This window comes from Miniopterus schreibersii (assembly GCF_964146895.1).
Source record: "Miniopterus schreibersii genome assembly, chromosome: 2".
Taxonomy (NCBI): Eukaryota; Metazoa; Chordata; class Mammalia; order Chiroptera; family Miniopteridae; genus Miniopterus; species Miniopterus schreibersii.
Genome location: NC_138102.1, coordinates 19897809 through 19923866, shown reverse-complemented (window position 1 = coordinate 19923866; position 26058 = coordinate 19897809). Strand labels below are relative to the sequence as shown.

General features: G+C 44.9%; 1 protein-coding gene and 1 long non-coding RNA gene across 5 annotated transcripts in view; one reads left to right on the top strand and one right to left on the bottom strand.

Moving 5' to 3' along the window:
• Positions 1-11391: 11391 nt before the first annotated feature.
• Positions 11392-21238, bottom strand: PLPBP (pyridoxal phosphate binding protein). The gene is made up of 8 exons (XM_081129683.1): positions 21055-21238; positions 18576-18683; positions 18464-18499; positions 17611-17686; positions 15562-15696; positions 14287-14429; positions 13734-13832; positions 11392-12819 (listed from the first exon to the last, which is right to left on the bottom strand). The coding sequence occupies exons 1-8, from the start codon at positions 21151-21153 to the stop codon at positions 12688-12690; spliced, it is 828 nt and encodes a 275-aa protein (XP_080985809.1). The 5' UTR covers positions 21154-21238; the 3' UTR covers positions 11392-12687.
• The window catches only part of LOC308553649, a 69079-nt gene continuing 54416 nt past the window's right edge, over positions 11396-26058 (top strand). For 2 of the 4 annotated variants that reach the window (XR_013998261.1, XR_013998263.1), the window contains exons 1-3: positions 21328-21706; positions 21950-22128; positions 22368-22468. This is a non-coding gene — a long non-coding RNA (uncharacterized lncRNA). Of the gene's footprint in view, positions 12620-21327; positions 21707-21949; positions 22129-22367; positions 22469-26058 lie in introns of those variants that run through there. The other 2 variants (XR_013998262.1, XR_013998264.1) reach the window with 2 other exon arrangements.

Genomic DNA, 26058 nt, shown 5'->3' with positions numbered 1-26058 from the left:
AGCCTCAACCCGGCCACGTGCCCTGACTGGGATCTCCTGGTGCTTTGGTCTGTGCTCAACTGCTGAGCCATACTGGCTGGGCTCATTGGTTGGTGCTTGTATGTGCCCTGACTGGGAATGGAACATGCAGCCTTGGCGTATGGGATGACTGCTCTATCCAACTGAGCTACCTGGCCAGGGCCCATTCCTTTTTAAGTGCTCTTTTCTCCCAGTCACTCAAAGCTTTTCCAATAGGAAGCTCCTGGTTATTTGCCCTCAGAGGTGCAGGATGGAGTGAATGAGTGACTTACATGAAAATCTTTTTGTCTTGGTTCGTTTGAGATAAAAAGATGACTCAAACTCAGGTCCCTATGACAGGAAATCTAGTTAGGGAGTTTGCTCAAAGTCCCTAGTGTGTGATAAGCTCTTGAAAGGAGTAGGGATAAGGAACTATGATAACCGGGACCAGGCTGAAGTAGCCCTGACTGAGGCAGGGGAGTGGAGCTGACCACAAGGTTTAGTCCAATCTGGGGCAGAAGTGTAACCCACATGACTCTTCCAGACCATCATATTCCCTTAAGGGTCTGGGGGCTTTCATGCTATGCCCCTGTCATAAAGAGCTCGCCTTTGCCAGGTGCTAGCCGAGAGCCAGCCTCTCTTTGGTCCCCAACTTCAATGCTGATTCTTTCCCCCTTGACAAGGAGTGGCTGGGACCTTTTACCCCAGGATAGACCAGGCCCTCCATTAGGAGCAGCTGAGAGTGGAAATGGGGTGACTGTCTCTGTCCCCTCTCTCCATGACTGGAGCAGACCAGAGCTACCGCAGGGCCTGCACGAACGGAGGATAGCATCACTGAGTGCTTATCCTGTGCCAGGCGTTGTTGACTGCACTTTGTAAGACTTAGCTCAGTCAGTCCTCACAACAGGGTGAAGGTGACTGTTTTAACAGACAGGGACCTGAGGTGAAGAGCTACCTTAATAGTAACTTGCCCAAGGATATATAGGGATAAGTAATAGAACCAGGATTTGAACTGGGTATTCTGGACTCTAAATTTTTAACAGCCATGCTCTATAATTTCTAGGGGAGAAAAGGGGCTTTCAACAATTCCCCCACCAGTTTCACTCCCATTAAGTTTTTCTTATTTTGATTCCCTGGCTCCTCTCTAAGCTGAGCCTTTAAAGATGTCCACTGCCAAACCAGAGCTGGCAGGAGAACCAGGATCTAGCCCTCCCCTATTCTTCTAAGGGAGTCAAGGAAGGCAGAAACTTTTCAAAGGAGCTTCACTACGCAGCTAGAAGAGAGGGGTAAGTAGAACTATTGAGACTAGAAACATGTGTACAATCAGAACATGCCCCAGCTGCAGGCCCTCCAGGCTCTGCTCTCTTCCCCCAGCTGTCTGAGGCCCCACCCTGGATGTTCACCCTTTTTTTTTTTTCTTAAATATATCTTTATTGATTTTAGAGAGAGGAAGGGAGAGGGAGAGAGAGAGGTAGAAACATCAATGATGGGAGAGAGTCATTGATTGGCTGCCTCCTGCAGGCCCCCAACTGGGGATCGAGCCCCTAACCCAGACGTGTGCCCTGACCTGGAATCGAACTGCGATCTCCTGGATGCTAGGTTGATGCTCAACCACTGAGCCATGCCTGGCTGGGCTGGATGTTCACCTTTTTTAGCTTTTCTTGCTCCTTCTGCCATGGTTTGTTGCCTTTCAGAGGCAAGGTCCTAACACAGACCCAGGACAACAGTGGGTAAGATCATAGTCCATAATTGAATCAATAATGCAAATTCGACATTTCTCTAGGGCTCCATTAGCTTATAAAGACAGTGGAGGCACACACAGAACCTGTGCCTTTGACCTCTCCCCCCACCCCCATCCATTCTCCTGCCTCCTTCCCAGGATAACTCGACTGCCCATTCTTCTGAGCATTCTGTCCCCCTCTTCCCTGTCTTATACTCCCTGTGGGGACTGTGCTGAGCTCCTGTCCTTTGGAACATTCACACAGGGTGTTCATGACAGGTGTTTGTGCCTCCACCAGAAGGAATGAATGAGAATTCGTTCCTACCTCAATGAATACTTGGGGCTGCAAGGGCTTCCCTTTGGTGCTCAGATTTCACCACATACTGGGTACCTGTGTATAATTTAGACATTCCCAGGGTTGTAATCTCCTTCTCTATTAAAACCTGACTCATCCTTTAAGTGAAATCTACTCACATTCTCCCAGATGATGGAACATCTCACTGTGAGCACAGTGGCTATGAGCATGAACTCTGAAGCTGAGTTCAAATCCTGTCTTTCCATTTTACTGATCTCGTGACTTTGGGCAAGTCACTTGATTTACCTAGGCCTCAGTTTTCTCATCTGTGAGATGGGGGATAAAAACAGTGTTTACTTCAGAGGATTGTGATGATGGTGTCAGTTATATGTGTGGATGAAAACGGACTACATACCAAACCTGGCAAGCTTGGGGAGGCCAGCATGGTGGGCCTTATAAACTCAGAGACTGAACATAAAAATTCTTAACTAAAAGTGAGTCATGGCAGGTAGTCTGGTCCTAGACCTGTAGCTTCCTTGACAAAGGTCAATCTTTACCTTAAGTGAGCCTGTTTATTGCCTTTTTACATCTAAGATAACTTTGAAATGTCAGAGCAATCTGTGCAGTAGAGCACAAGACCACAGAACTCCTCACTGTCTTGTTCCCTGAATATCGTCTCTGTGCTGTAAATGTTAAGTATTAACTATCCTGTACCCACCAATGTAAAGGAAATATGTGTCTCTCCGCTTTGCTTTTTACCCAAGCTCAGAGATTTCTCTGCTTTGCTTTCTCCTGCGCCTTCCCCCTTAATTTACCACCAACGGATTTCATGTAATCCTTCTTACGCCTCCTTTTATTCTAGTATATAAAATAAGCTGCAAAACTGCCATTCTCTGGAGCATTTTCTCAATCCATTGAGATTTCGCTTCCAGGCAATTGTTGTCAGCTTGGCTCAAATAAATGCATAAAAGTTCTCTATAGGTTTGGATGTTTCTTGTGTTGACATATGAAAATGAAGCCTGTTCAGTATGATACAAAAATATATTTGGTCTTTGTCCCGGTTCCTGACCCAGAGCTCTTAAAACCCTTGGAATTTCCTGAGTAATAGGAGTATCTTCAGTTATCCCTAAGGACACCCTTTGAGCACACCTGAAATTATGCTAATGACTTGATTTAGGGTGGTACTTCTTTTTTCCTTGTGGAGAGTGTGACCACGGTCCCCCACTGCCACAAATTATGCAGTTGAGTTTCCCACATTTGGGGAAATCGCAGGGGTCAGCACATCTGGAGTGCAATGGATAAGCCTTGCCCTGGGAAAACTACCTTCATGCTCATGGCATCTCCCTTGCCAGGTAAGTATAGGGTGGTATGTCTAGATAACCTCAGGATGGGGCTAGTCACCGGAAAGACCAAGTGATTAGAGTGCTGGCACTTTTGGCCCCACCCACTAGCCTCCGGAAAAGGGAGGGGGGCTGGTGGAGATTGAGCTTTATAAACCTTCTTGAACAATGAGCTTCTGGGTTGATGACCACATCAAGGTGCTGGGATGGTGGCACACCTGGAATGGGTAAGGAAGCTCCATATCCCCTCTCCCCATACCTTGCCCTATGCATCTCTTCTAGTTGGCCGTTCCTGAGTTATATCATTTATAATAAACCAGCAAATGTAAGTTTTTTTTTCTGAATTCTGTGAGCCCTTCTAGCAAAAAAAATTTTTTTTTTGAAAAGGGAGTTGTAGAAATCTCTGATGATTTATAGCCAGTCAGTCAGACATACAGGTGACCTGGGACTTGCAACTGGCATCTGAAGTAGTCTTGTGAGACTGAGCCCTTAACCTGAGGGGTCTGCACTAACTCGGAGTTGTCAATGTTAGAATTGAATTAAATTGTAGGACACCCAGTAGATGTCAGAGAATTGGAGAATTGATTGGTGTCAGAGAACACCGCAGCCTGGCACATATGAGTCCTCAGTAAATGTCAGCTAACCTGCTGTCCCCTAGGGCTTGCTGCCATTTTTCTTATTGGTACCTGCATCATTTTGCTCTATGTTATAGTTCACGGCTTACATATTGGACTCTTCTACTACAATGTAAGGTCCCGGAAGAGGGAATTATTTTCTTTATTTCTATGATTCCCAGCTTGTGTTAGTGCCCAACGAATAGAGGAGACATTTATTTAACTTGTCCAACAAAGTGTTACTGAGGCCTTAGTCATTTATTTAAACAACATTTACCGAGTATCTGCCATGTGCCAAATACTGTTTGGGGCACTGAAGAGATAGTAATAAAACAAAAGGAAGTCTGTGGTTTCATGGAGCTAACATTATAGCAGAGAAAGCCAGGTAATGTGTAAATAAACAAATACATACATATAATCTAATAGATGGTATAAGATCAATGAAGCAAAAAACACCTTGCTGACCAGCTATTTTGAGCCAGAACTCGCCCCTGCGGCTGGCTACTTTTTGTCATGACCAGTTAGCAAGGTGTTTAAAATTACTTAAATTAATGTAAGTTCAGACATGAGTTATCTCGTGACCGGTCAGCAAGGTGTTAAGCAGGGTAAGGGAATGAAGAATGATGAAGAAGGCCCTCTGACGAGGTGATCTTTGAGCAGCGTTCTGAAGGAATGAGGGAGCAGGCCCCATGGATTTGGGGGGGGACAGCATTCCATGCAGAGTGAATAGCAAGTGGCAGCAAGGTGGAAGCACGCTTGCTGTGTTCAATCAAGGAAGAGTCGGGAACCTGTGGTTGGAGAGCAGTGAGCAAGAGGGAGAGACACCCCTGGCACTCTACCTGCTACCTTGCACAGAGGTGGGTGTGGATGGGCAGCCGTGGCTCTCTGGTCTCCCAGACGCAGGGCTCAGGCTCATAGGTCTGTGCCCCTCACACCCCAGGGCACCGAAGAAAACAGAAGAGAAGCAAAAAGCCCTTTGGTGGAGAAAGTTGCAAGCGTTGTTCTTGGCTGGAGGAGAGGCAGAGGACAAGCCTGGAGTGTTTGGGGTCACCCCGGGCACTGGGCCCAGGAGGGCTGGTGAGAGTGAGGAGTGGGGTGTCCTTTTGCAAGGCTCAAGGGTGGGGCCACAGCTGAGGCAAACTTCAAATGTTCCTCCACAGAGAAGCCTGCTTCTAGCCTCACTACTATTGACAAAAATTGTTATCAAAGCAATACACCCATCTGGTTTAAAAATGAAATAGTGTGAAAGAATCTAGATGAAAAGCAATGGTCCTTCCTAGTCCTGCCCCCAGAGGTGGCTTTTACTTGGTCCTGCTTTCAGTGCCCTGAAGGAGGCTTAGTACTTGGGAGAGCTTCCCTGTCTGGGGTGGGCTTGCATGTCCAGCCTTCAGGAGCTCCACCTCTCAGTGGCTCTCCATAGATTTCCAAGCGTGGTCCCCTGAGTCACTGTCGCCCTCTCCCAACACCACAGCCCCTTCCCCATGGGTCTCTCACTGGTTTGGAGCAAGTGGGAAGCTCCTCCAGTCATGGGGTGCCTCAGAAAGACAGCCTCATTTACACACAGGGGAGGCTCAGCAGCCTGGCAGGTTGGATTTCTAATTTTCTGGAAAAGTTCTTTGCGTGGAACCCTCATTTCTTGCAGCAGCTGTCTTCTTGGTGCATGGTGGGCTCATAGTTGGTTACTGGGGCTGGCCCTTTGGAGTTTGTCTCTCTTGTCATCTCCCGCTGCTTTCCCTCTCTCTGTACTTTTTTCCTCCTTGTCTGTCTTTCTGTCTGTGTGCATCTCTCTCTCTCTCTCTCTGAAAGGTCAAGGTCAGACTTCTGTGCATGTGGCCGGCTTACTACCTAATACCTATCAGGCTGCCTTGCTGGAAGGCGGTGGTCATGGAGGGGAGGCTGGGAGAAATGTAAGAGGAACCCTCCCTCTGGGCCTCCGGTCTTGGGGACCTGGGGACTCACTCCGGCAGCTTGGGTGTGTCACTGGCGTCTCGACGCCCAGGGTGTGTGAGCCAGAGTATCCAGTTTTGGTTTCACTCTGGGATGATTTACTGTTTTTATGCCCTAGTCCCTAGTTAGGTCTTTAGTTTAAAGTTGTGGGAAGGGAAGGGAAGGGAAGGGAAGGGAAGGGAAGGGAAGGGAAGGGAAGGGAAGGGAAGGGAAGGGAAGGGAAGGGAAGGGAAGGGAAGGGAAGGGAAGGGAAGGGAAGGGAAGGGAAGGGAAGGGAAGGGAAGGGAAGGGGAGGCTTGGGTGTCCTTGTTTGGGCAGAGTGTTAAGGGGAAGCTGGGCCTTTCCACCTCCTGTGTCCAGCCCCGTGCTCCAGCCGCACTCAGGGAGACATCCACAAGGGAGCTTGTTGTGGGCACTCTGAGCTTTGGTTGCTTCTTGGAGGGACCCCTTCCTCCTCAGCCTTAGAGGATCACGTTTCATTTACCAAGGAAGGCAACCGCTTTCCCAACAGTCCTTATCTGCTCTGTCCATCAGCGCTCCGCCCTGTTTCTCTGAGGAGATTCAAACAGACTGCGAAGCCCAACCGGGCTGGGCCAGCGCGCGGTCCCCAACCTCTTCTGAGCCTCCACTATGTGCCAGGTTCTGCGCATAGCACTTTCCACGCTTTATCACATTTAAACTTCACAATAACACCATGGGGCAGCTGCTCTTAATATCACCCCTACTTACAGATGAGGAAACTGAGGCATCAAGGGGGTAAAGTCTTTGGCCCAAGGTAATTTGACTGCTAAGGAACAGATATGGGATTCAAACCCAGACAGACTGGTGCCAGAGTCTTGGAGCAAGCTCAGTGGCTGTGTGTGTGTGTGTGTGTGTGTTTATGTGTATGTGCTCCCCTCCCCCAGTGTGGCCATCTACTTTAACTCCTGCAGCTCTTCTCCTTGAATGCTCCCAAACTTACTGCATAAAGTCCTTTTGATGCCTGGGTTCCTTGAAGTGGACACAGTGAGAGCCCTGTTTCCCCATTCCCCACCCCCTGCCCCAGGCTCTGGGCCTCAGCTCAGTGGCTGCCAAAGTGGGCCTGGGCTTCCCAGGTGTGCAAGCCATGCTAGAGACAGCCAACACCACAGCCGAGGCTCATACTCTGTCTGGGAGATGCCTGTGACCAGTGACGGAGGCACACAGAGAGGCCTGTGAAGACCCACACTTGCAGAGGGAGAAGGTGACTCTCGCCTGGACTTACAGCCTCTGGGCACAAACCTGGAAAAGGAAGAGAGCCATACCCATGCAGAACCACCTTCCACCAGAGTGGCTGCCCTCTACCATCAGTGCAGGTCCCAGAGTCCCAGCACCCTTCGCAGCTGACTCCCACCCTCAATGGAATACTTAGAGACCTCAGCTCCTAAGTTCTTCCAGAGGGAAAAGTGGAGAAAGGGAGATAGCTGGGCTAATCCAGAAGTCCCTAAATGGAGGGATACCATTCTTCTTTCTCCAGTGGCATAGATGCCCCCCTTTAGAAGCCAGCAGGAGGCAGGAAGCTTACCCAGGACTATGGTAAGATCAAGCTGGCTGGGGTTCCAGACCCCAAACAGGGGCTATCTGTGTGTGAAGGTGTCTATGGGGAGCCCTGGGGATCAGCAGCAGCTCCTCAAGCCTGTGGCCCAGCTGGTAATCCCGCCTCCTCAGAGGGCAGCCGGGCCCCAGGCCCCAGTGCTGCTGGCAGAGGCTGCCTCAGCGGATCTCTGCCTTTATCTTCCTCACACATTGAAACCATCAGGCCAGGCCTGACTGCAGCCTGCCTAGCTCTGTCTGCTAGAGACACTGTGCTTTCATCCAAACCAGACCTTCCCTCCTCCAGGTCCCCACTCAGGGAAGGGGGGTGACGAGCATAGCCTCACTTGTGCTCCCCTGGAGCCAATTTCAGAACTTTTTACCTTTGTCCCCTATTTTGTTTTCCTCTCTGAAATGTCTATGAGGCCACCTTCCACTCAGGGGCCCCTGCTCCACCCTCATCCCCCAAAAGGAATTTTAGTGGGTACTACAGAAAACAGGGAGTTGGGGGGCCCCAAAGTCCTGAGCTGCTCCATCAAAGCAGCGAGCACTCTTCAGTGCCTCATGTTCTGGAGACGCCAAATCAAAGGCAAACCCTGAATTCCTCTTGCTCACGGCCAATAAAAACCTTGCTCCAGTGCCGGCTTCCTCTGCTGAAATCAGATATCCTAGTAATAAACAAGTCCGAAAGGCAGGGAAAGCTCTTGCTTCTTTCTTTTGATTAGTTTTTCTTCCTTTAAAAAAAGTTCTCTCCTATAACAGAATGCCTGCCCCAGAAACTTGAGCACAGAACTGTGCCCTCTCCTGCCCTGCACCCCTCACTCCAGAATCCTCATGCCCTGGGCTCCTGCAGGGTGGGGCCTAGCTTCCCCAGCAGGGCTTAGCTCAAAGGCAGGTCAAAGGGGCTTGGGGAGAATGGGCCTTTGCTGCCTGGGGAACCGGCTGCCAGCTGACAGGGAGAGCTGGGTTCCATGGCTGCTGGTGGCGGTCAGAAATGGGAAAGTGAAGTTAGGACAAATTGGGACCGCTTTTTTCTATAGCAATCCTTCTGGACCCTCTCAATGCACCATGGGGCTGTAAGAAGCCCAGAACCCAGGGATTTACGTGTTGAGTGCACAGCTGAGACAGCCACACAGGTGGATCTTGAGGCATCAGAGGGCCTGGGAGGGCAGAGAACTGGGAGTTTTGCTTCCTGGGCTGGACTTGGCCTTGCACACAGCCCTACCTGGGGTTCCTCTTCCTGCCCTATTCTTGTCCCTTCCCAGGGTAAATGTGTCTCCACAGGTGGCTTGCTGTAGAGGAGTGCCCTCCCCTATGTGTTGACATGTCTCCCTGGCCACCTCCCCCTCCCCATAGGTTTTTAAGTGACTTTGCTGTCAGAGATGCTATTCTGTTTGTTTTTCCTTCTGACACTATCTCTCAGGAGAGTTTCTGGTCAAGAGAATTATGTCGAGGCTGGAGATTGCAAGAGAATTGCGCCTAATGGGGAACAGACAGACAAGACACCTTTCATGTCCAGCCAAGTTTTTTCCCCCTCTTTCTCTCTCTCCCAACATCTCATCTTCCCTTTTTGGCTTCAAAGTTGGCCCTCGTTTGTGCTAGTTTCTTCGGTACAGCTGGTGAATAAGGTCACACATTGATTTTATTTTGGAGATTGGCAGCTGGGCCAAGTTTAGCTCCGAAGCTGGAGAGCAGCTCAGCTCCCGCCGCTGGAGCGCCCGCGGGTGGGGGCAGGCGCAGACAGCCAGTGGGAAGAACAGTTTAGAAGGCACTCGGGCACTCCAAGGGTGGCTTCTGCTCTTTTGTGATCTCAAAGCTCAGGAGCTTGAGCTTATAAAATTTATTTTCAATACAAGAAGGGTGCTCAAAGACCCCCTCAGTCCCACCACAGGCCATTTCGGCTCATCTGTGCTGGACTTTATAGGGAAAAAAGTGTTAGCTCTGAGGTCCTTTGGGACCTTGAAGTCATTATGGGAGAGGAGCTTAATAAGTTGAAGGGTCTCTAGCTTGTAAATAGCTACTCAACCACACACAGCCATAGAATATGCCCGTCCATGCAAACTGGGTGGGAAAGAAAGCAGCTCTTCTGTCTACCTATGTGCTTCCTGAGGGGAGAGGGCAGATTAGTAAAACATCTTGGTGGATGGTTTGGATTCTTTTGCCTTTAGTCATGAGGCTGATGTAATAGCAGGCAACTGATTTCATGGTAAAGACAGTCACAGTTCCCAGAGCAAATCATTTCCAGTTGCACCATAACGACATCCACCCTTACTTATCACAGCCCTTCAGGAACTGGTGGGCGAGTCCTTCCTCCTTCAGAGCTTTGGTGGGAAGCACAGGTCCACTTTTTTTCAAAGGGCAAAGATGCCTTGGATTTTAAGAATGTCCTGTTTGACCTCATTTCTCCTCGCCCAGCCTTGGAGAACAGAATTCACTGCCAGTCTAGATGTAGGGGATGAAGGGCACAGTTCTGTGCACTTGGAGCCTTGCGGCCTCTGGGACAGTTTGAGTTTGGGGGAGGAATGTGGGTGTTAGGGAAATACGATGACAGGAGAGGCTAACTCCACTCAGGCCGGGCTCGATTCTCTCCTTCCTCCTCATTCCCACCGCTTGTGGTTTCAGAGTTTGTTCTGCATTAAGATGTGTCAGTCCTCAACCATTGCAACAGACTAAAAACATACATTTCTTTTATGGTAACACGTTTCTTTTAAATTAAGCCTGTAATCTAAGACTATACCGCTTACCAATTGTTAAAGCTTGAGATAACAGAAGATGTCAGTGTGGTGTAGTGGCCAATCTCTGGACCAGGAATCAAGTCTTGTGTTTATCTCTTGCCCTGTTCTCAACTTGCTCTGACCTCAGACAATTGTCCAATCCACAAAGGGATGCTGGCAAATAGCCTAAATTCCCCTACCGGCTGTTGTTAGGGAAAAAGGAGAGAATATATGGGATGGTGCTTTATGTGCCATGAGTGTTTTAAAAAGTGAGGAGTATAGTTTGAGTATTAAGAGGTTGCTTTGTTAAGAGATGCCATGGTCAGAATCCATGAGGCACTTCCTGAGGACAAAGACTTGGAGTGTGGAAACCTGAGGCTGGCACTGGGCAGGTGAGGGCCCAGGCTGCAGACAGCACTCTCAAGCAGGAGAGTATGGGGCTGCATGGGTGGGCCTGACCCAGGAGAGCATGCTCCTGTCACTCTGGAAATTTGCCGAGGATGCTGTCACTGCTTTGATGAAAATCTGGTTTTCAGACCTGCTGTCCATCATAGTAACAAAAGACAAAGACACAACTTTGCTCAATTTTCTCTCTGCCAAGAGTCCTGGCCTGCTGTGGGCACATAGGACAGACATACTTTGGCTTCCTTTCCTTATCTGAGTTTGATTCAACCACCCATAGCCCACCTCCTTGTTGTTCTCAATCTCTAGGCACAAGCCAGACCATATCACATTTCCCAAAGGACTCCACAGCCACCATCAGGACCCTCAGCTGAGTTAGCAAAGGAGGTTATCTGAAAGAACCTAGTGGCTCTGCCAGAGTCAGCTGAGGGTCCTCTCTGGCCTCCATGTCTGCCCCATAAAGAAGGTATGACACTGAAATGTGAGTTTGTTCCAAGGTAATTTGCTGACCCTGGAGCCCCAGTGCTTGCCCCACAGGTTAGCCAATGTCGCCATCTAGAGGCAATTTAAGTTTCTTGAAGCAAGAGGTAGTTAACCTCTATTTTTGTAATTCCTGAAATGCCAACATTTCATTTTCTTGCCCTTGGAAGTTCAGAATCCCTCTTTCATCCATGGTGTGGCTCTGGCTGCATCTGTGACCCAAGGGAAATCCTTCTCCAAAGCCAGCTGGTACAATGCCAGTGACGGCACAGCTGCATCCTGTCGATTCCAATGCCCCTCTCCTGTTATACTGATTCACTACACCAGGTCATAAAAATAAATCTTTTAATTGCTTTGTAATTGGCACAGATGGCATAATTCAAACTCACATTTTTATTTAATAGACTCTGAAACATCACATTCTAGCTCTGACTGAAACAGTGCAGGGATCATAATGGTTGAAGTTTTACAAAATTACATTTGGCAGCAGCATCCTGTTCTGAAAGTTATTTCATAAAATTAAAGATTTGAGCCTGAATAAATAAGAAAAAACCATCTAGGAAATAAACAACCCAGACCAAAGTCATCTGCCATGGCTATCTGAGAAGTATGCTTTCTAGTTTTTTATCTTGCTACTCTATTAACAAACAAGAGCTGCAATTCTGGCTTATCAGTAGTGTGTATGTGGAGGAGGGAGGTCTATAAATGTACCTAGAAAGTGCTCCTCAGGAACAGGAGCCTCAAAGTCAGGCCTTGTTGAAACTGTGAACCCTCAACTGGCTTTGAAGGAATCTTTCATTTCCAGGGAACTACAAGATTCTTTGATAAGAAATCAGCATGAAGAGAATTACAATGGATGAGAAATCGTTATCATTAACTTCTCATCACTGTAGGGCCCAGGGGAAAAAACTCAAAGTCCTGTTTCTTCAGGAGGATGTTAGAAAGGCCCAAGTCCCATTTCTGTTACCCCTATAAATTTCAGGGTCAACACAGCAGCACAGGGTGGCCACTGACACAAGTTCTCATCAGCAACCATTTGGGTTTGGAGCATTAACTTGAGCCATTTCCTGAAGTTACCTGTACTGCTATTCCAGAGTAGAGACAAATATCTTCTGGGCGGTGTAGAAATGGGGTAGGGGTGGGGAGGCAAAATCACCTTGCTGCAAAGCAGTGAAGATGATTACTCAGTGGGCTTTGTATGAAGCTGGTAACCACAGGGAATTTTCTATTAAAGTGGATGGCAAATGAGAATTCCTCTGATTGGTGGATTATAGGCATCAGTGACTGAATTTTAACCTGGGAAAGGCATTCATGGGTTGATGGGTGCTCTTGGGCAGGATTCAATACTGAACTCAATTCCTGGCTATTGATATTTGTTCTGCAGAAATGTCAGGATTTCTCAAAAACAATCCAAAGCCACTACTTGAAGCAAGCTTCCTACGTCAGACACTAAATACAGATGATTTCCATCAATACACATGATCCTCAGCGTGCTCTCTCCAGGTCACAAGGAGATCATGGTTGTGCCAGAATCAGGAGGATATCAAATGAAAATCCAGGTGAGTGCATAGTTAGTCTTCCTGGACAGGGCCCACGGGCTGTGAGCCACTGCTGGTTGTTTCTTGGCTCAATGTGCCTGGGCCACCTCCACAGGGGCCTTCAGATCTGCTGTGGACTTGTCCAGGGCAGGTTTCTTTGAGTAATCTCGCTCTCCAAAAATGGTGCTTCCTATGCGGACATTCGTAGATCCTACTTCGATCTGTGGGAAAGAAGAGCGAGTATTGAGGGCTGAATTTAAAATGAGGACTGCAGCCAATGCTGAAGCCGTGCCTCTCATTCTGGCTCTCGAGGGGCCTCTATGAAGAGTCTGGCTGATAATGCAGCCGAGGAGGAGGAGGACAGGACAGTGGCTGTCCCTGGGGCAGTATGACCTCAGAGGGATGTTTTAGAAATAAGTCAGGATTTCTTTGGCTTTCACAGGGCTATCAGACATCCAGCTGTGTGTGGGAAACATCAGCACAGTGAGAAACTGTCTCGCAGCCCACATACCTTTCTAATGTTCCCTGGTCAGGTAGATGAAAAAATATCCTCATCATTGTCTCAGCACAGGATCTACTTCTATTTTACTTATAAACACAAAGTATTTTTGCACTGTTTTACTATATATAATTTTCCAGCAATGCAAATACTATCTACACAGAGGGAAGTTTATACTTTGATTTCTGGAACTTTATCAAGTTATTTACTGTTCCAGAAAATCATGTATTTGAGCTGCCAACATATGTCAGTATGTTTTTACAGCTGTTGCATTCATGGTGAATCTACACATAAGGTCAAGCATCAGACTTTATTACGACTTACTGTCACATAGCTATGTCCAAGCATTTACAAAGTGAAATAAATGCCTTTTAAAAATTATAGCTAATTTCTTATTTTCCTTTAGATTCCATTTAGGGAATTATATTGAGTTAAAAAATTATGTGTTAGGCTATAATTTCTATACATTTCATTTAGAAAAAGAATAGGGTGGGGAATATTAGAGTAGTTGAGAACCACTGCTATTGGATGCCCTATTGCTATATTGAGGCATTTCAAAGGTTTCTCCAGCAAAGACTGATGTCTGCTGTGGCCTTTTGGACCCTCCCATCAAATGGCACCCAGAAGAATACTTACTGCATGTTGGAAGTCCATGGACATGCCCATGCTCAGCTCAACCTGGTCAGTAGGAATGTTCAGCTTTTTACACAGCTCCTCCCGGAGGGACACTAACATCTGACAGAAAGACAAGTGTGACATGTATTTTATCCCTGTCTCTTTAAGGATGCCTGGAAGTGGCTGAATCTGAACATCTCTGATAAAGGTTACTTATTTCTCATGGTTTCAAAGGCCTGTTGAAATTGCCAAAAGTTACTGAAAGTTTCTTTAATTTAAAATTTTTTTTAAAGCAAATTCTCCTACTTTTGAGAAAACTATGTCACTGGAAAAGAATAAACAGCTCATTTTCTCTAAACACTGTTTTAAACAGGTTCAAACTGAGCTGTGAGGTCTGTGGGGTTTCGGGAACCTGTTCTTTTTTCTTAATGAAAAGTTCAGAAGGGGGGTGTAATACCCGACAGACAGCATCTGGGATGTCTCTGAAGTTTGCTGCAACAGCCAGCCTGCAACAGCATTTTGCTAAGAAGTTTCTTTAGCACATAAACAATCCTCCATCCCTGGTCCCCAGTACCTGGAAGTCCGGATTTGGTCCTTGACTAAGATCATGCCCAAAGCTTCCTATGGTCATCAGCCCCACGAATTCCAGGCTGGGGCACTTGGCATTTATGTGTTCCACCAAGGCTACTGTCTCTGAAGGTAGAAGGCCATGTTTACCTTCACAAAAAATAAAGAAGACCCATGTACCAAAATGTTTTAAATAGCCAGAGAAACAGTCCATTTCATCCCTTCCTTGTAATAGAGGTGATCCTCAGACTAGATGACCTATGGCTGCCTGCTGCACGCCCCCGACTAGGGAACGAGCCCACAACCTGGGCATGTGCCCTGACCAGGAATCGAACCACCATCTCCTGGATCCTAGGTCCATGCTCAACCACTGAGCCATGCCCAGCTGGGCAGTAAGTATTCTTACTATCTCTATTCTAAACACGAGGCACAGGGAAGCTCAGTACCTTTTCCAAGGTCACACAAATAGAAATTGTGAAACTAAGATCTGAACCCAGGTAGAACCGACTCCAGGGCCTAATTGGAAAACAGATGCATATACTGAATTCCTTCATGCTAAGCTTTGGTGAATACTGGTGCTCTGATGGTTGGAAGCAAATCACTGATCTGTAAGCAAATTGCTAACAAGATGTGCAAGGTTCAATGCCAAAAGCTTTATCTGCATTAGCACATTCAATCTTCACAACACCCTCTGGAGTAGGTACTATTATGATATCATTGCCTGACAAGGAAACTGAGCTACAGTGGAGTTAGGTAACTTATGCAAGATTATGACGCTGGAAAGTGGTGGAGCTCAAACCCACCACTTTCTGATTTCAAAGCCCATGCTCTGTTCACTGTGTTACACTGTTAACCAAGCCCTGGAAAGATATTCACTGCCTGGTGCGCGGAGTGATTTTTCTTCTATGTTCTCCCAATGTAACACTAAGTAATTTACTTTTTAGGACCCAAGAAGAGTAACTTTTCATGTAATTTTGCAATCACTTTCAGGAGTGATGGTGTCTTCTGGGAATTTTCAGGAGATTAAATTCACAATCCCCTTCTTGATTCTCCTTGTCTGCCTCCTAAAAAATTAAGAAATAACTAATGATGTATTCAAGACTACTATGTGGGCTGGTGTGGATGTCATCGTGCCATCTAGATACTACGTAATGCAGCTTACTTAAAGGCCTGTGATTTCTTTCTATAACCTTAGCCATCAGATAAATTAGACCTGCTATTCTTCCTGTACTTCAACCATCCTAAGGGAAGAAAAATCTATAATACAAGTCTGGTGACTTACTCTCTTCTCCACTGGTGTTAATCTGGACCATAACCTTTAACCTTTCAGGAGAACCTTTTTTCTGCCACGAACTGTTCACTTTGTCTGCCAACTTTACAGAATCCACTGTTTCCAGCATGAAGAGATTGGGGACAGCTGTAATGAGAAAGAGGCAAGGCAATTCTTCATGTACCCTACTGCAGCAAGCAACAACATACAACACATCTTCTGGTTGATGAAAAAAAATTCCCCGAAAAAGAAAAAGATGGTTAAGTCTAAATTCTGCCAATAAGACTTAAGTAAAAGTTTTACTAGATATAAATTCAAATGTTAGACCATTGCTGTCTAATCAGCAAAAATGAATAAGGGGAGGGAAATGCTAACATACCACAATCACGCAGCATATGTATCCATATGCTCCAAGAAGCTTATAATTGCAGAGATTCCTACTAGCAGGCTTGGTCTGATTTCATCTCAGTTCACACTGAGAGAAACAGGTCATGAGGACAATAAAGAAAGAATAACCAGTGGAGGTCAAAGTGCTTCTCTGGCATGATATCACCATGTTCTTAAAACTTTCTGGGATGGGGAGCTAGAAACAATACCATCAAAACAATGAAAAGACAACCCATGGAATGGGGAAAAATATTTGCAAATCATTTATCTGATAAGGGTCTGGTATCTAAAATATATAAATAATTTTTATTACCCAATAAAAAGACAAATAACCCAGTTAAAAAATGAACAAAGGATTTGAAAAGGCATTTCTCCAAAGAAGATAAACAAATGGCCAATAAGTACATGAAAAGATGCTTATCTTCATCAGTCACTAGGGAAATGTAAATAAAAACTACCATGAGACACCATTTCACATATTTTTTGTGACTCCATTTTATCTCCTTTGCTGACATTACTATAATTCTTTATTGTGTTATTTTATTGGTTGCTTCTGAGTTTAACTTATCACAGTCTACTTTTTTTTTTTTAATATATCTTTATTGATTTCAGAGAGAGGAAAGGAGAGGGAGAGAGAGATAGAAACATCAATGATGAGAGAGTCATTGATCGGCTGCAGCCCGCAACCTAGGCATGTGCCCTGACCGGGAATCGAACCCTGATCGCCTGGATCCTAGGTCGACGCTTAACCACTGAGCCACGCCTGGCCGGGCCACAGTCTACTTTTAAGTGGTATACCACTTCACATAATGTTTAAGAACCTTATAATAGTGAACTTCCGTTTCTTCCTTTCCATTCATTATGCTATTATTGTCATGTATGTTGCCTTTACATGTTATAAATCCCACAATACATCATTATTTTTGCTTACATAACATATTATAATTAAACAATAGAGAAAAATAAATAAAGTCAATCTTTGAGAAGACTGATAAAATTGATAAACCTCTAGCCAGATAGACTAGGAGAAAAAAGAGAGAAGACAAAAATTACTAATATCAGGAATGAGAGAGCTGACATCATTACAGACTACAGATATTAAAAGGATAACAAAGGGAATTACAAACAGCCTTATGCCCATAAATTCATTAATTGGATGAAATGGAAAAATTCCTTGAAAGACACATAGTACCAAAGCTCATTCAAGAAGAAACAGATGATGTGAATAGCCCTATATCTATTAGTGAAATTGAAACTATAGTTAAAAATCTTCCCATAAAGTAAACTCCAGGCTTCACTGGTAAATTCTACCATATGATTAAGGAAGAGATTATACTAATTCCACACAAACTCTTCCAAAAGACTTGAGGGAATACTTCCCAATTCATTCTATGAGGCCAGCATTTATCCTTGATATGAAACCCAAATAAAGACATTTCAAGAAAAGAAAACTATAAGACCAATGTCCCTTGTGAATATAGATGCAAAAGTTCTAAGCAATATCTAACAAATCAAATGCAAATTTATATTAAAAGGATAATACTTCATGTCCAAGCAAAGTTTATCCCCAGGAATGAAGGGCTGATTTAACACTTGAAAATCAGTAAGTGTAATTCAACATGTTAACAAACTAAAAAAGAAAAACCAAATGATCATATTTGGAGTTTATCTTACCCATCAATTTGTTGACATTTTGTTTCTGTAGGTGGCCGATGAAGTGCCATTTAATCTCAGGACAGGAAGACAGAATCTGAAGAGAAAAAGGTAACAATAATGTAGATTTTACAGAGGCCTAGATAGCTCAAATACTTTGCATACTCCCATCTCATCTTTCATGTGTATGCAATAAAGCACTACCATCACCTTCAGCCAGGCTCCTACAGATGCTTAGAAAAACATCTAAGGCTTCTGTTCTGTTACTTTTCCTTGTTCCCATCAACTCCCTCCATCTTTCAGATATTGCCCATTACGAATGAATGAACTGATTAGCCCTAGCCAGCTTGCTCAGTGGTTAGAGCGTCGGCCCTTGGGCCAAAGGGTATTGGGTTCAATTCTAGCCAAGGGCATATACCTTGGTTGTGGGCTTGATCCCCAGGCATGTGCAGGAGGCAAACAACTGATGTTTCTCTCTCACATCGATGTTTGTTTCTCCTTTCCTCTCTCCCTCTCCCCACTCCCATTCTACTCTCTCTGAAAAGCAATAGAGAAAAATATCCTCAAGGGAGGATTAAAAAAAATCCTTTAAAAAGAAAAGAATGAACTTATAAAAGCTTTCAAATCTCAAAAGGATCCAGGATTACAGCAAGCTCTTAGAAATCACCATTTTCAAAAAATTACAAAGGAGAAAGTTATAATCTTAATAAAGAAAGAAAACCTAACTGAGAAATATTGGGAGCTGAAGGTGAATGTAGACATTTCTATTGCAGCCCAACCTCCTGCTCTAAAACTCAACCACCAACGTGGGTCTAATTTTCAACTGAAATGCCAAGATTTAGATACAAATTCAAGAATTCAGATATCTACTTACTTTAGGATTTGATGCTTTTTCTAGCAATTCCTGAACCTAAAGGGTAGAAAAAGACAAGTCAGAAGTGTGGCAAAATGACTCTTCGAAAGGCAGTTTGGTAAAGGGCTCTTACATAGTTCTCTCCGAAAGTGCGCTGGCCATGACTGTAGGCCTCAATCACCATGTCTGCAGGTTTGGTTTTGCTGACTGCTACTAGCCGGGGCTGGATGGCTGGGAGATCCTGCCAAGAGGGAAAGAGCCAGATGAGTGAATGTTTGGGAATATTATCCTGATAAATCCTAGAAGATAGATCCTGTACAATAGATCAGCATAGAACTTAACTTGGTATTTGGTAAGCTCCATTTTTCCAGTACTGCAGGGTGATCAGTGCCAAATAATGCTGACCAAATGTCTTTCAAATGCATTGCATATAATCTAATATGTTAGTTACTTTAATACCTAGGAAAAGACATTTCTCAGGAGAGCTGGACAGGTAAGTAAAAGAAGTACATTTCCTTAAAATGCAGTCTTTGAGCAAATGTGTCAGCATCACCTGGGTCCCACTCTAGACCTACTGAATCTGAATCTCTGGGGCTGGAGTCTGAGAATCTCCTTTTTAACAAACTCTCCAGATGATTCTCTTGCACACCAAAGTTGGAGGTTTAAGAATCACTTCATTAAGGGAAGGCATCACTCTCCAAGTAGAAGGAAGGCCACTTCTGGTTTATGAACCCCCCCCCCCCCCAGGTTAACAGCTTTGGAAACTCTTTCTCGTTCTGGTATAATTATTAATGTTGACCCCATTCATTTTCAAAAGCAGCCTTAGAATAACTATGTAATCTACTGTTCAATCTAGTCAAGAACAAGCAGCAGACCTGAGGCAGGGACACACAAAAAAACTCTGGACTCAGGATTAGACCTATCTGACCCTGTTCTCATAGCCATTACATAAAAAGCAAGGCTTCCCCAAATCCTACTGCAACAAAATCCACAGAGACAATAAGAAAAGAGATTCACCTCTCCTTACATAGTTCAGTTTTCATGTACCCCAGCACCCTTTTGCAATTTTTACAGAATCACAGCATTCTCAAAGGGCCTGAAAAGTCAGGTCAATTACAAAGAGTTTCTTCTTCCTTCTGAGGACTCTATTCACAGTCTTTTATTACATCATGTCGTAACTCCGAGGATTATGTTGATGAATTGATGGTTTCCAGACAGAAATGTGAAACAGGCAGCAAATCTGCCTGAGAGTTATGCTGGGAGAATCTCCAAGTGTGATGTTTATTAGGGAAATCCCTAGTTTAACTTGGAGAATCATAGAACATTAACTCCAGGAGTGAGCTTAGAGCAATCAGAGTTCATTTCCTTGTCTATGCAGATGAGGAAACTAGGGCCAGAGTAGTTAAGTGACTTGTTCAAGGTACTATCTAACTGGTAGCCAAGGAAAGGCTATACTAATAGGTTTTCTGTCTCCAGGCCAGCTTTTTTTTTTTTCTTGCGTTTAAAATTTTATTTTTCAATTACAGTTTACTTTCAATATTACTTTGTATTGGTTTAAGGTGTACAGCATAGTGATTAGACAATCATATAGTTTACAAAGTGTTCCCCTTGATATTTCCAGTATCCACCATACATAGTTATTGAAATATTATTGGCTATATTCCCTGTGCTGTACTTTACATCCCCATGCCCATTCTGTAACTATCAGTTTGTACTTCTTTTTAAAATTTAATTAATTTATTTTAAAATTTATCTTTATTGTTGAGAGTATTACAAATGTCCCCCATTCCAATTTGTACTTAATCCCTTCACCTCTTTCACCCATTTCCCAACCGTCCTTCCCTCTGGCAACCACCGGTCCACTCTCGGTGTCTGAGTTCCAGGCCAGCATTCTGAGTTCTGACACCGTAAGTACTGATGAGCTGACCTCTCTGTTGAGTTGTGTCTCACTCCACACCATCCAAGGAGGGCAGATATTGACTGACCCTTGGTCTAATGAAATTCCAAGAGGAGACAAAACATATATAAGGAAAAGAGTCTCCCCTTAAGGGGATTAGATGTCAGCTCCCTCCTGCCGCAAACGCGAAAGTGCAGCTAGGTGCCTCTCAAGTCTGGTCTATCAATCCGCCGGCTACGTCGCCCACGTGTGGAACCGACATTTACGGAGCATCTACTAGCTGTTGGACCTGCCACCCACGTGATCTCAGGCGAATTTAGCCTCCGTAGGGTGCTCTTGTAGGAGATGTCTTTTCTAGCAGCTGCTGGCTGGGCACAGGCCTGGCCCTTCCCCGGTCCGCTAAGGTTGTTGACTCCTACACCAAGCGGGATGGGCAAAGGCCGCGATGCCTGGAGACCGGTCATTTCCCCCGGATACCTTCTGTTCCAAATAAGCCAACCTCCAGGAAACCTGACAGGCTCATCTCGAGGTCACTGAGGGGCTCGAGCCCTTCGCTAGCTTTTTGGGGCTCTGCAACCCGTGCCAATGCCGAGGCGGAGAACGGGCCCCGCCCCTCCGGGAGAGCCCTCTGCGTCACCGTGACGACCCATTCCCACGCAGGTGTCCCCCTCCTCACGGCGGCCGCCCACGGTCCCCACACGGTCCCCTTCCTCACCCGCGGCCGCCGCGCCACCGCCTGCTGCAGGCGCTCGTTCACTGTCCGCAGGGCAAACGCGACCCCCAGCTCCGCCGACATGCTGCCACCTCTCCACATCCCAAGGGACCTACGCTGAGACCCAGACCCCGGCACTCCAGGGCTGAAACCACCTTCCGGTCTTGGCCGACTCACGTCTCCATATGGCCCAATCAGCGCTCACCTCTGAATCGTCTCACCCAATCGACACCGGTTACTGCGGGGGCGGGGGCGGTGTAGCGGAGGCCCCGCCCCTTGGCGGCGGCCATCTTGGGGAGGTCGCAGTGGACGCCCCCAGGCCGCTGGGGCCCGGGGCGCGGGTTGGGCCTTTTTGGCGTCTTTTCAGTAACTGCCGGGAGAACCTTCAAGGATGTGTCGCTTGGTCGGCTGCTGCCCCCGCCTCAACGGGATCTTCTTGAAGCAAAAATCGGGGCCTGCTCCCGGGGTCCTATTCCCTTTCAGAATGCCTCTCAGATTTTCCAGTCCCTGCCATTCAGAGATCTGTGACCCGAGATTTCTGTGCGCAGGTACCAGGATTCGAAGCTGCTAGGGCGGGGGACATCGCTTTTAGAATCTCAGCTAATCCTGTGAGGAACCGCTGAGAGATATAAAAGATGGCGTGATTCAGTGTATGGTTAGTTTCCTTATACCAGTGCTGTCCAATAGAAATGTGTGATCCACATATGTAATTTAAAAATTTCGAATAGGTTCATAAAAAGTAAAAACGTAACCATACATTTTATTTAACCCAATATACCCAAAATAAGATTTCAACATGTAACCAATAGAAAAACCTCAAATGATATTTTAATTTTTTATCGTACTCAGTTTCCAAAATCGGGTGTAGTTTTGACTTACAGCATGTCTCATATTTCAGGTGATCAGAAGCCACCTGTAGCGAGGGCGACCCTGTCCCAGCGCACAGGCAGCTTTAGGTAGTTTAGCACGAGCTCAGCACACATTCAGTCTCATTCCTGAGTCTCCTATGTGTCCAGCTCTGGGCAATATGAAGCTCATAACCGGGATGAGGAGCCAGACAATACAGAGACTAACAAGGTAAATTATTAAATTTGTCAGATGGTGAAATAGTAGGTGCTGTGGGCAAGTAGACAGAGATCAGTTTTGTTAAGGAAAGCACTTCTGGCTGTACTGTTGTTTCTCAAACGTTAATTCAATTTAATGAGGAGAGAAAGGGCGTAATGTTGGAGAAAGGGATCGTTTGTTTTCCAGGTTGTCGTGAGGTGACTGGAAAGCAAGGGCAATATTCTTACTTTCTTCTCTCATTGTCTTCCCAGACTCCAGGGACTGAGATGGAATTTCACATGTTCTGCTCTGAGAAAATCACTTTGTGTCCTTGCCATCAAGGACGTCTTTTTTGGAAGTCTCCATTTGCCAGGTACACATAACTAAGGTTGTCAAAGACATTAGGAGTAATTGTATTCAGATGTCTCTGGACTTAATAATTTCTACTCCTGCCAAAGTGATAAAAATTTTTAAAATGACTAAAATAGTCCTTCACAGTGTGACTATAATAGATGTTTGCTATAGATACAGAGTTGCAAGGTGCTAGCCAGCAGTCAGTGGTGGGAGGAACAAGGGGATTACAGTGATGAGGACCCTGGTGAAGGGATGTATAGAGCAAGGACTGGGTGAGCATGAAACACTTAAAGTGATATGCTTTTTGGAAAACACTGAAAAGACCATAGGTCAGGTTAGCTCTCTTTGAATTACAAGGTCAACTCCCCTACCTCCACCATCATGGTGTTTATGCAGGTAGCTCCCAAAAAGGCATCAGAAGAGTGACTTAAACTTTCAAGCCAATAAGGGTAATGGTGGCAAGATTGGGTAGAGGTAGCATACGAGTGACACAAGTTGAATCTTGGTTTCATCACTGAACTGTAATCTTGGATAAGTTACTGAACTCAGTTTTTCATTCATAAAAGAGTCAATATCCCCTTCAGAGCTGCAGTAAGAATCAATCAAGATACTGTGTTACAGCCTGGCTGGGCGTGGCTCAGTGGTTGAGCATTGACCTAGGATCCAGGAGATAGAAGTTCGATTCCTGGTCAGGGCACATGCCCGGGTTGAGGGCTCGATCCCCAGTGGGGGGCGTGCAGGAGGCAGCCAGTTAGTGACTCTCATCATTGATGTTTCTCTCTCTCCCTCTCTCTCCCTTCCTCTCTCTGAAATCAATAAAGATTAAAAAAAAAGATACTGTGTTATATAATTAGAAGACTGCTCCCCCAAATCAGGTGCAATTGTTCAATGAGTATGAGTCTACCCACCCCCGCTTATCCATTCAGTCAGTATTTATTGAGGCATTTCTCTGTAAAAGTTACCTTGAGGGAGACCAAGATGAGTAATGGTACCTCAGGGGAGACCAACTTGAGTAAGACAGGCTTTACTGTGGATTCATTTCTAAAATGCTTTTTTTTTTTTTTAAATATATCTTTATTGATTTCAGGGAGAGGAAGGGAGAGGGAGAGAGGGAGTTGAAACATCAATGATGAGAGAGTCATCATTGATCAGCTGCCTCCTGCACGCCCCCGACTGGGGATCGAGCCCGCAACCCAGGCATGTGCCCTGACCAGGAATTGAACGGCGATCTCCTGGATCCTAGGTCGATGCTCAACTGCTGAGTTTTTCATCGCTGACATTCTATGACCTTATGAAAATGGAAGGATGAAAAGATCATGGTGGCCCCAGATGCATTATCATTTCACATTTTACAATTTCTTTACTCCTTTTAAAAATTTTACTGATTTTAGAGAGTGAAAAAGAGAGAGAAAACCATTGATTTGTTGTTCCATTTATTTATGCATTCATTGGTTGATTCTTATATGTGTCCTGACTAGAGATCGAACATGCAACCTTGGAGTATTGGATGACATTCTAACCAACTAAGCTACCTGGCCAGGGCTCCAATTTCTTTACTCAATAGCTGTGCTTTTGAAGCAACTTTATTCCACCTTTTCCTCATTATTATTATTATTTTACTTTATTCCTCTTCCTGAAATGTCAACCATCTAATTTAACATTTCCTCCTTCCCTACTACCTAGTCCTTGAAAAATGCAAGTCCAAAATCACTTTATCACTAGTTAGCTGTCTTTAAGTTTCTCTAATAGTTTGCAAGGACAAAGGGGGAAAGAGAAAGACTAAAAAGCCAAATACCCAGCGGAACAGATTTCATAAACAGTCTGAAACCTAATATTCTTATTCACTATAAATGCCATCAAGCTTTCAAAACATTTACCCCTGTAGTCTGAGGCCTTGAATTATGAGAAAAAAATTTATGGATTTTAAAATTGTTTCCTTCTGAGCTCACTGTGATTCTTTTGGGGGGATAACAAAAAAGATAAAATAATAGAAAATTACTGTTGCCTGGTTACTTGGCTCTGAAGAAAAATGGAGAAATAATGCTCATGTCCCAATTTAAATGAATTCACGTAGAGTAGCCATGACTGCAATCCCTTAGCAAACTTGCTGTCACATCTGGCTTTTGAAATGTCAATATAGATTCTAGAACCCTAGACTTGGGGAGGACCTTTAGAAATCATCTGATCTTTCATATAGAATGACATTTAAGCCATGGGATCTCCCCAGTTTCTGAAGACCATCAGAGAAAAAAAAAGTGATACATGCTTATCCCTGAATTGATTTTCTATTTGCAGGAAGCTGCTTTTCCCCATTTAAAATTTTAGCCAGTATTAAGTAAAATTTTTAAAAATACTGTATTCTTCAAGCTAATTTCCTCCTCTTTGGTTTCTGAAGAGTCAGAAAATACCTAGCCAACCATTATGCAACTTTTATAAACATAAGGTTGCTAAATTTCCCTTCTGCCTCTCCTGGGGTCAACCCATGAGCTTTATTTTTAAACTACATTTTTCTTTCGGTTTTAACATTTTGTTGTCTCTCTAGCCTTTTCAAATCTTTTTCTAATTAGAACCTGGAACTCAGCAATTCTCTCAACAGGGCCACATCAGGTTACTGTCTACATACTACCCATGTAGAGGTCTGTGTTCTCAATACTGTTTGCTGCATTGCAGTGCTGTTGCCTTCGCTCCCTAGGGGCTGTCCTATTTGTAATCTTATTCTGTTATCACATCTGGTTTTCCACTTAGTGGTACTCACATAGGAGTTGTGCACTTCCTAGCCTGTTTTTCCAGGTGATTGAAAATAAGTATTTTTCAACACGTATACATGCTAGACACAGTACTAACCCCTTTATGTTCACTGTTTCATTTAATCCAGTCAACCCATTTTATAGATGAAGAAATTGAGGCTCAGGCAGGCTAAAGAATTTATTGAAAACCTTATACCTTGGAAGTGGTAGAGTTGGGATTTGAAAGTTGGCAATCTAACTCCAGTACCTACATCCTTAACTTACCTATTCTATTGTAAGTTCATATTATTTGTGTAGTAGGCTCTCAAACCAATAAAGTTTGGGAGCACCATTAAAAAACCTGAGAAAGCCTGGTCTGGGGTTGCCAGATTTAGCAAATAGACAGGAGCCCTCCTGGGCTTGGCTCAGCGGTTCAGCATTGAACTAGGATCCAGGAGATCACAGTTTGACTCCTGGTCAGGGCACATGCAGGGTTGCAGGCTCCATCCCCAGTTGGGGGCGTGCAGGAGGCAGCCGATCAATGACGACTCTCTCATCATTGATGTTTCTCTCTCTCTCTCTCCCCCTCTCCCTTCCTCACTCTGAGATCAATGAAAGATATATTTTTTAAAAAAAGTATAATCAGTTAAATGTGAATTTTATGTAAACAATGAATAACTTTTTAGTATGTCTCATGCAATATTTGGGAGATACTTATGCTAAAAATTATTGTTTGTATGAAATTCATATTTAACTGAGCATTCTATATTTGGCAACCCTAGGTTGGGCGTCTTTTCAGAGCAGAGACTGGGACTTTTTCACTGAATTGATACCACAGTGAACTTTGGGTCAATTGAAAGTATCTCTGCCCTTTAGAGTTGCA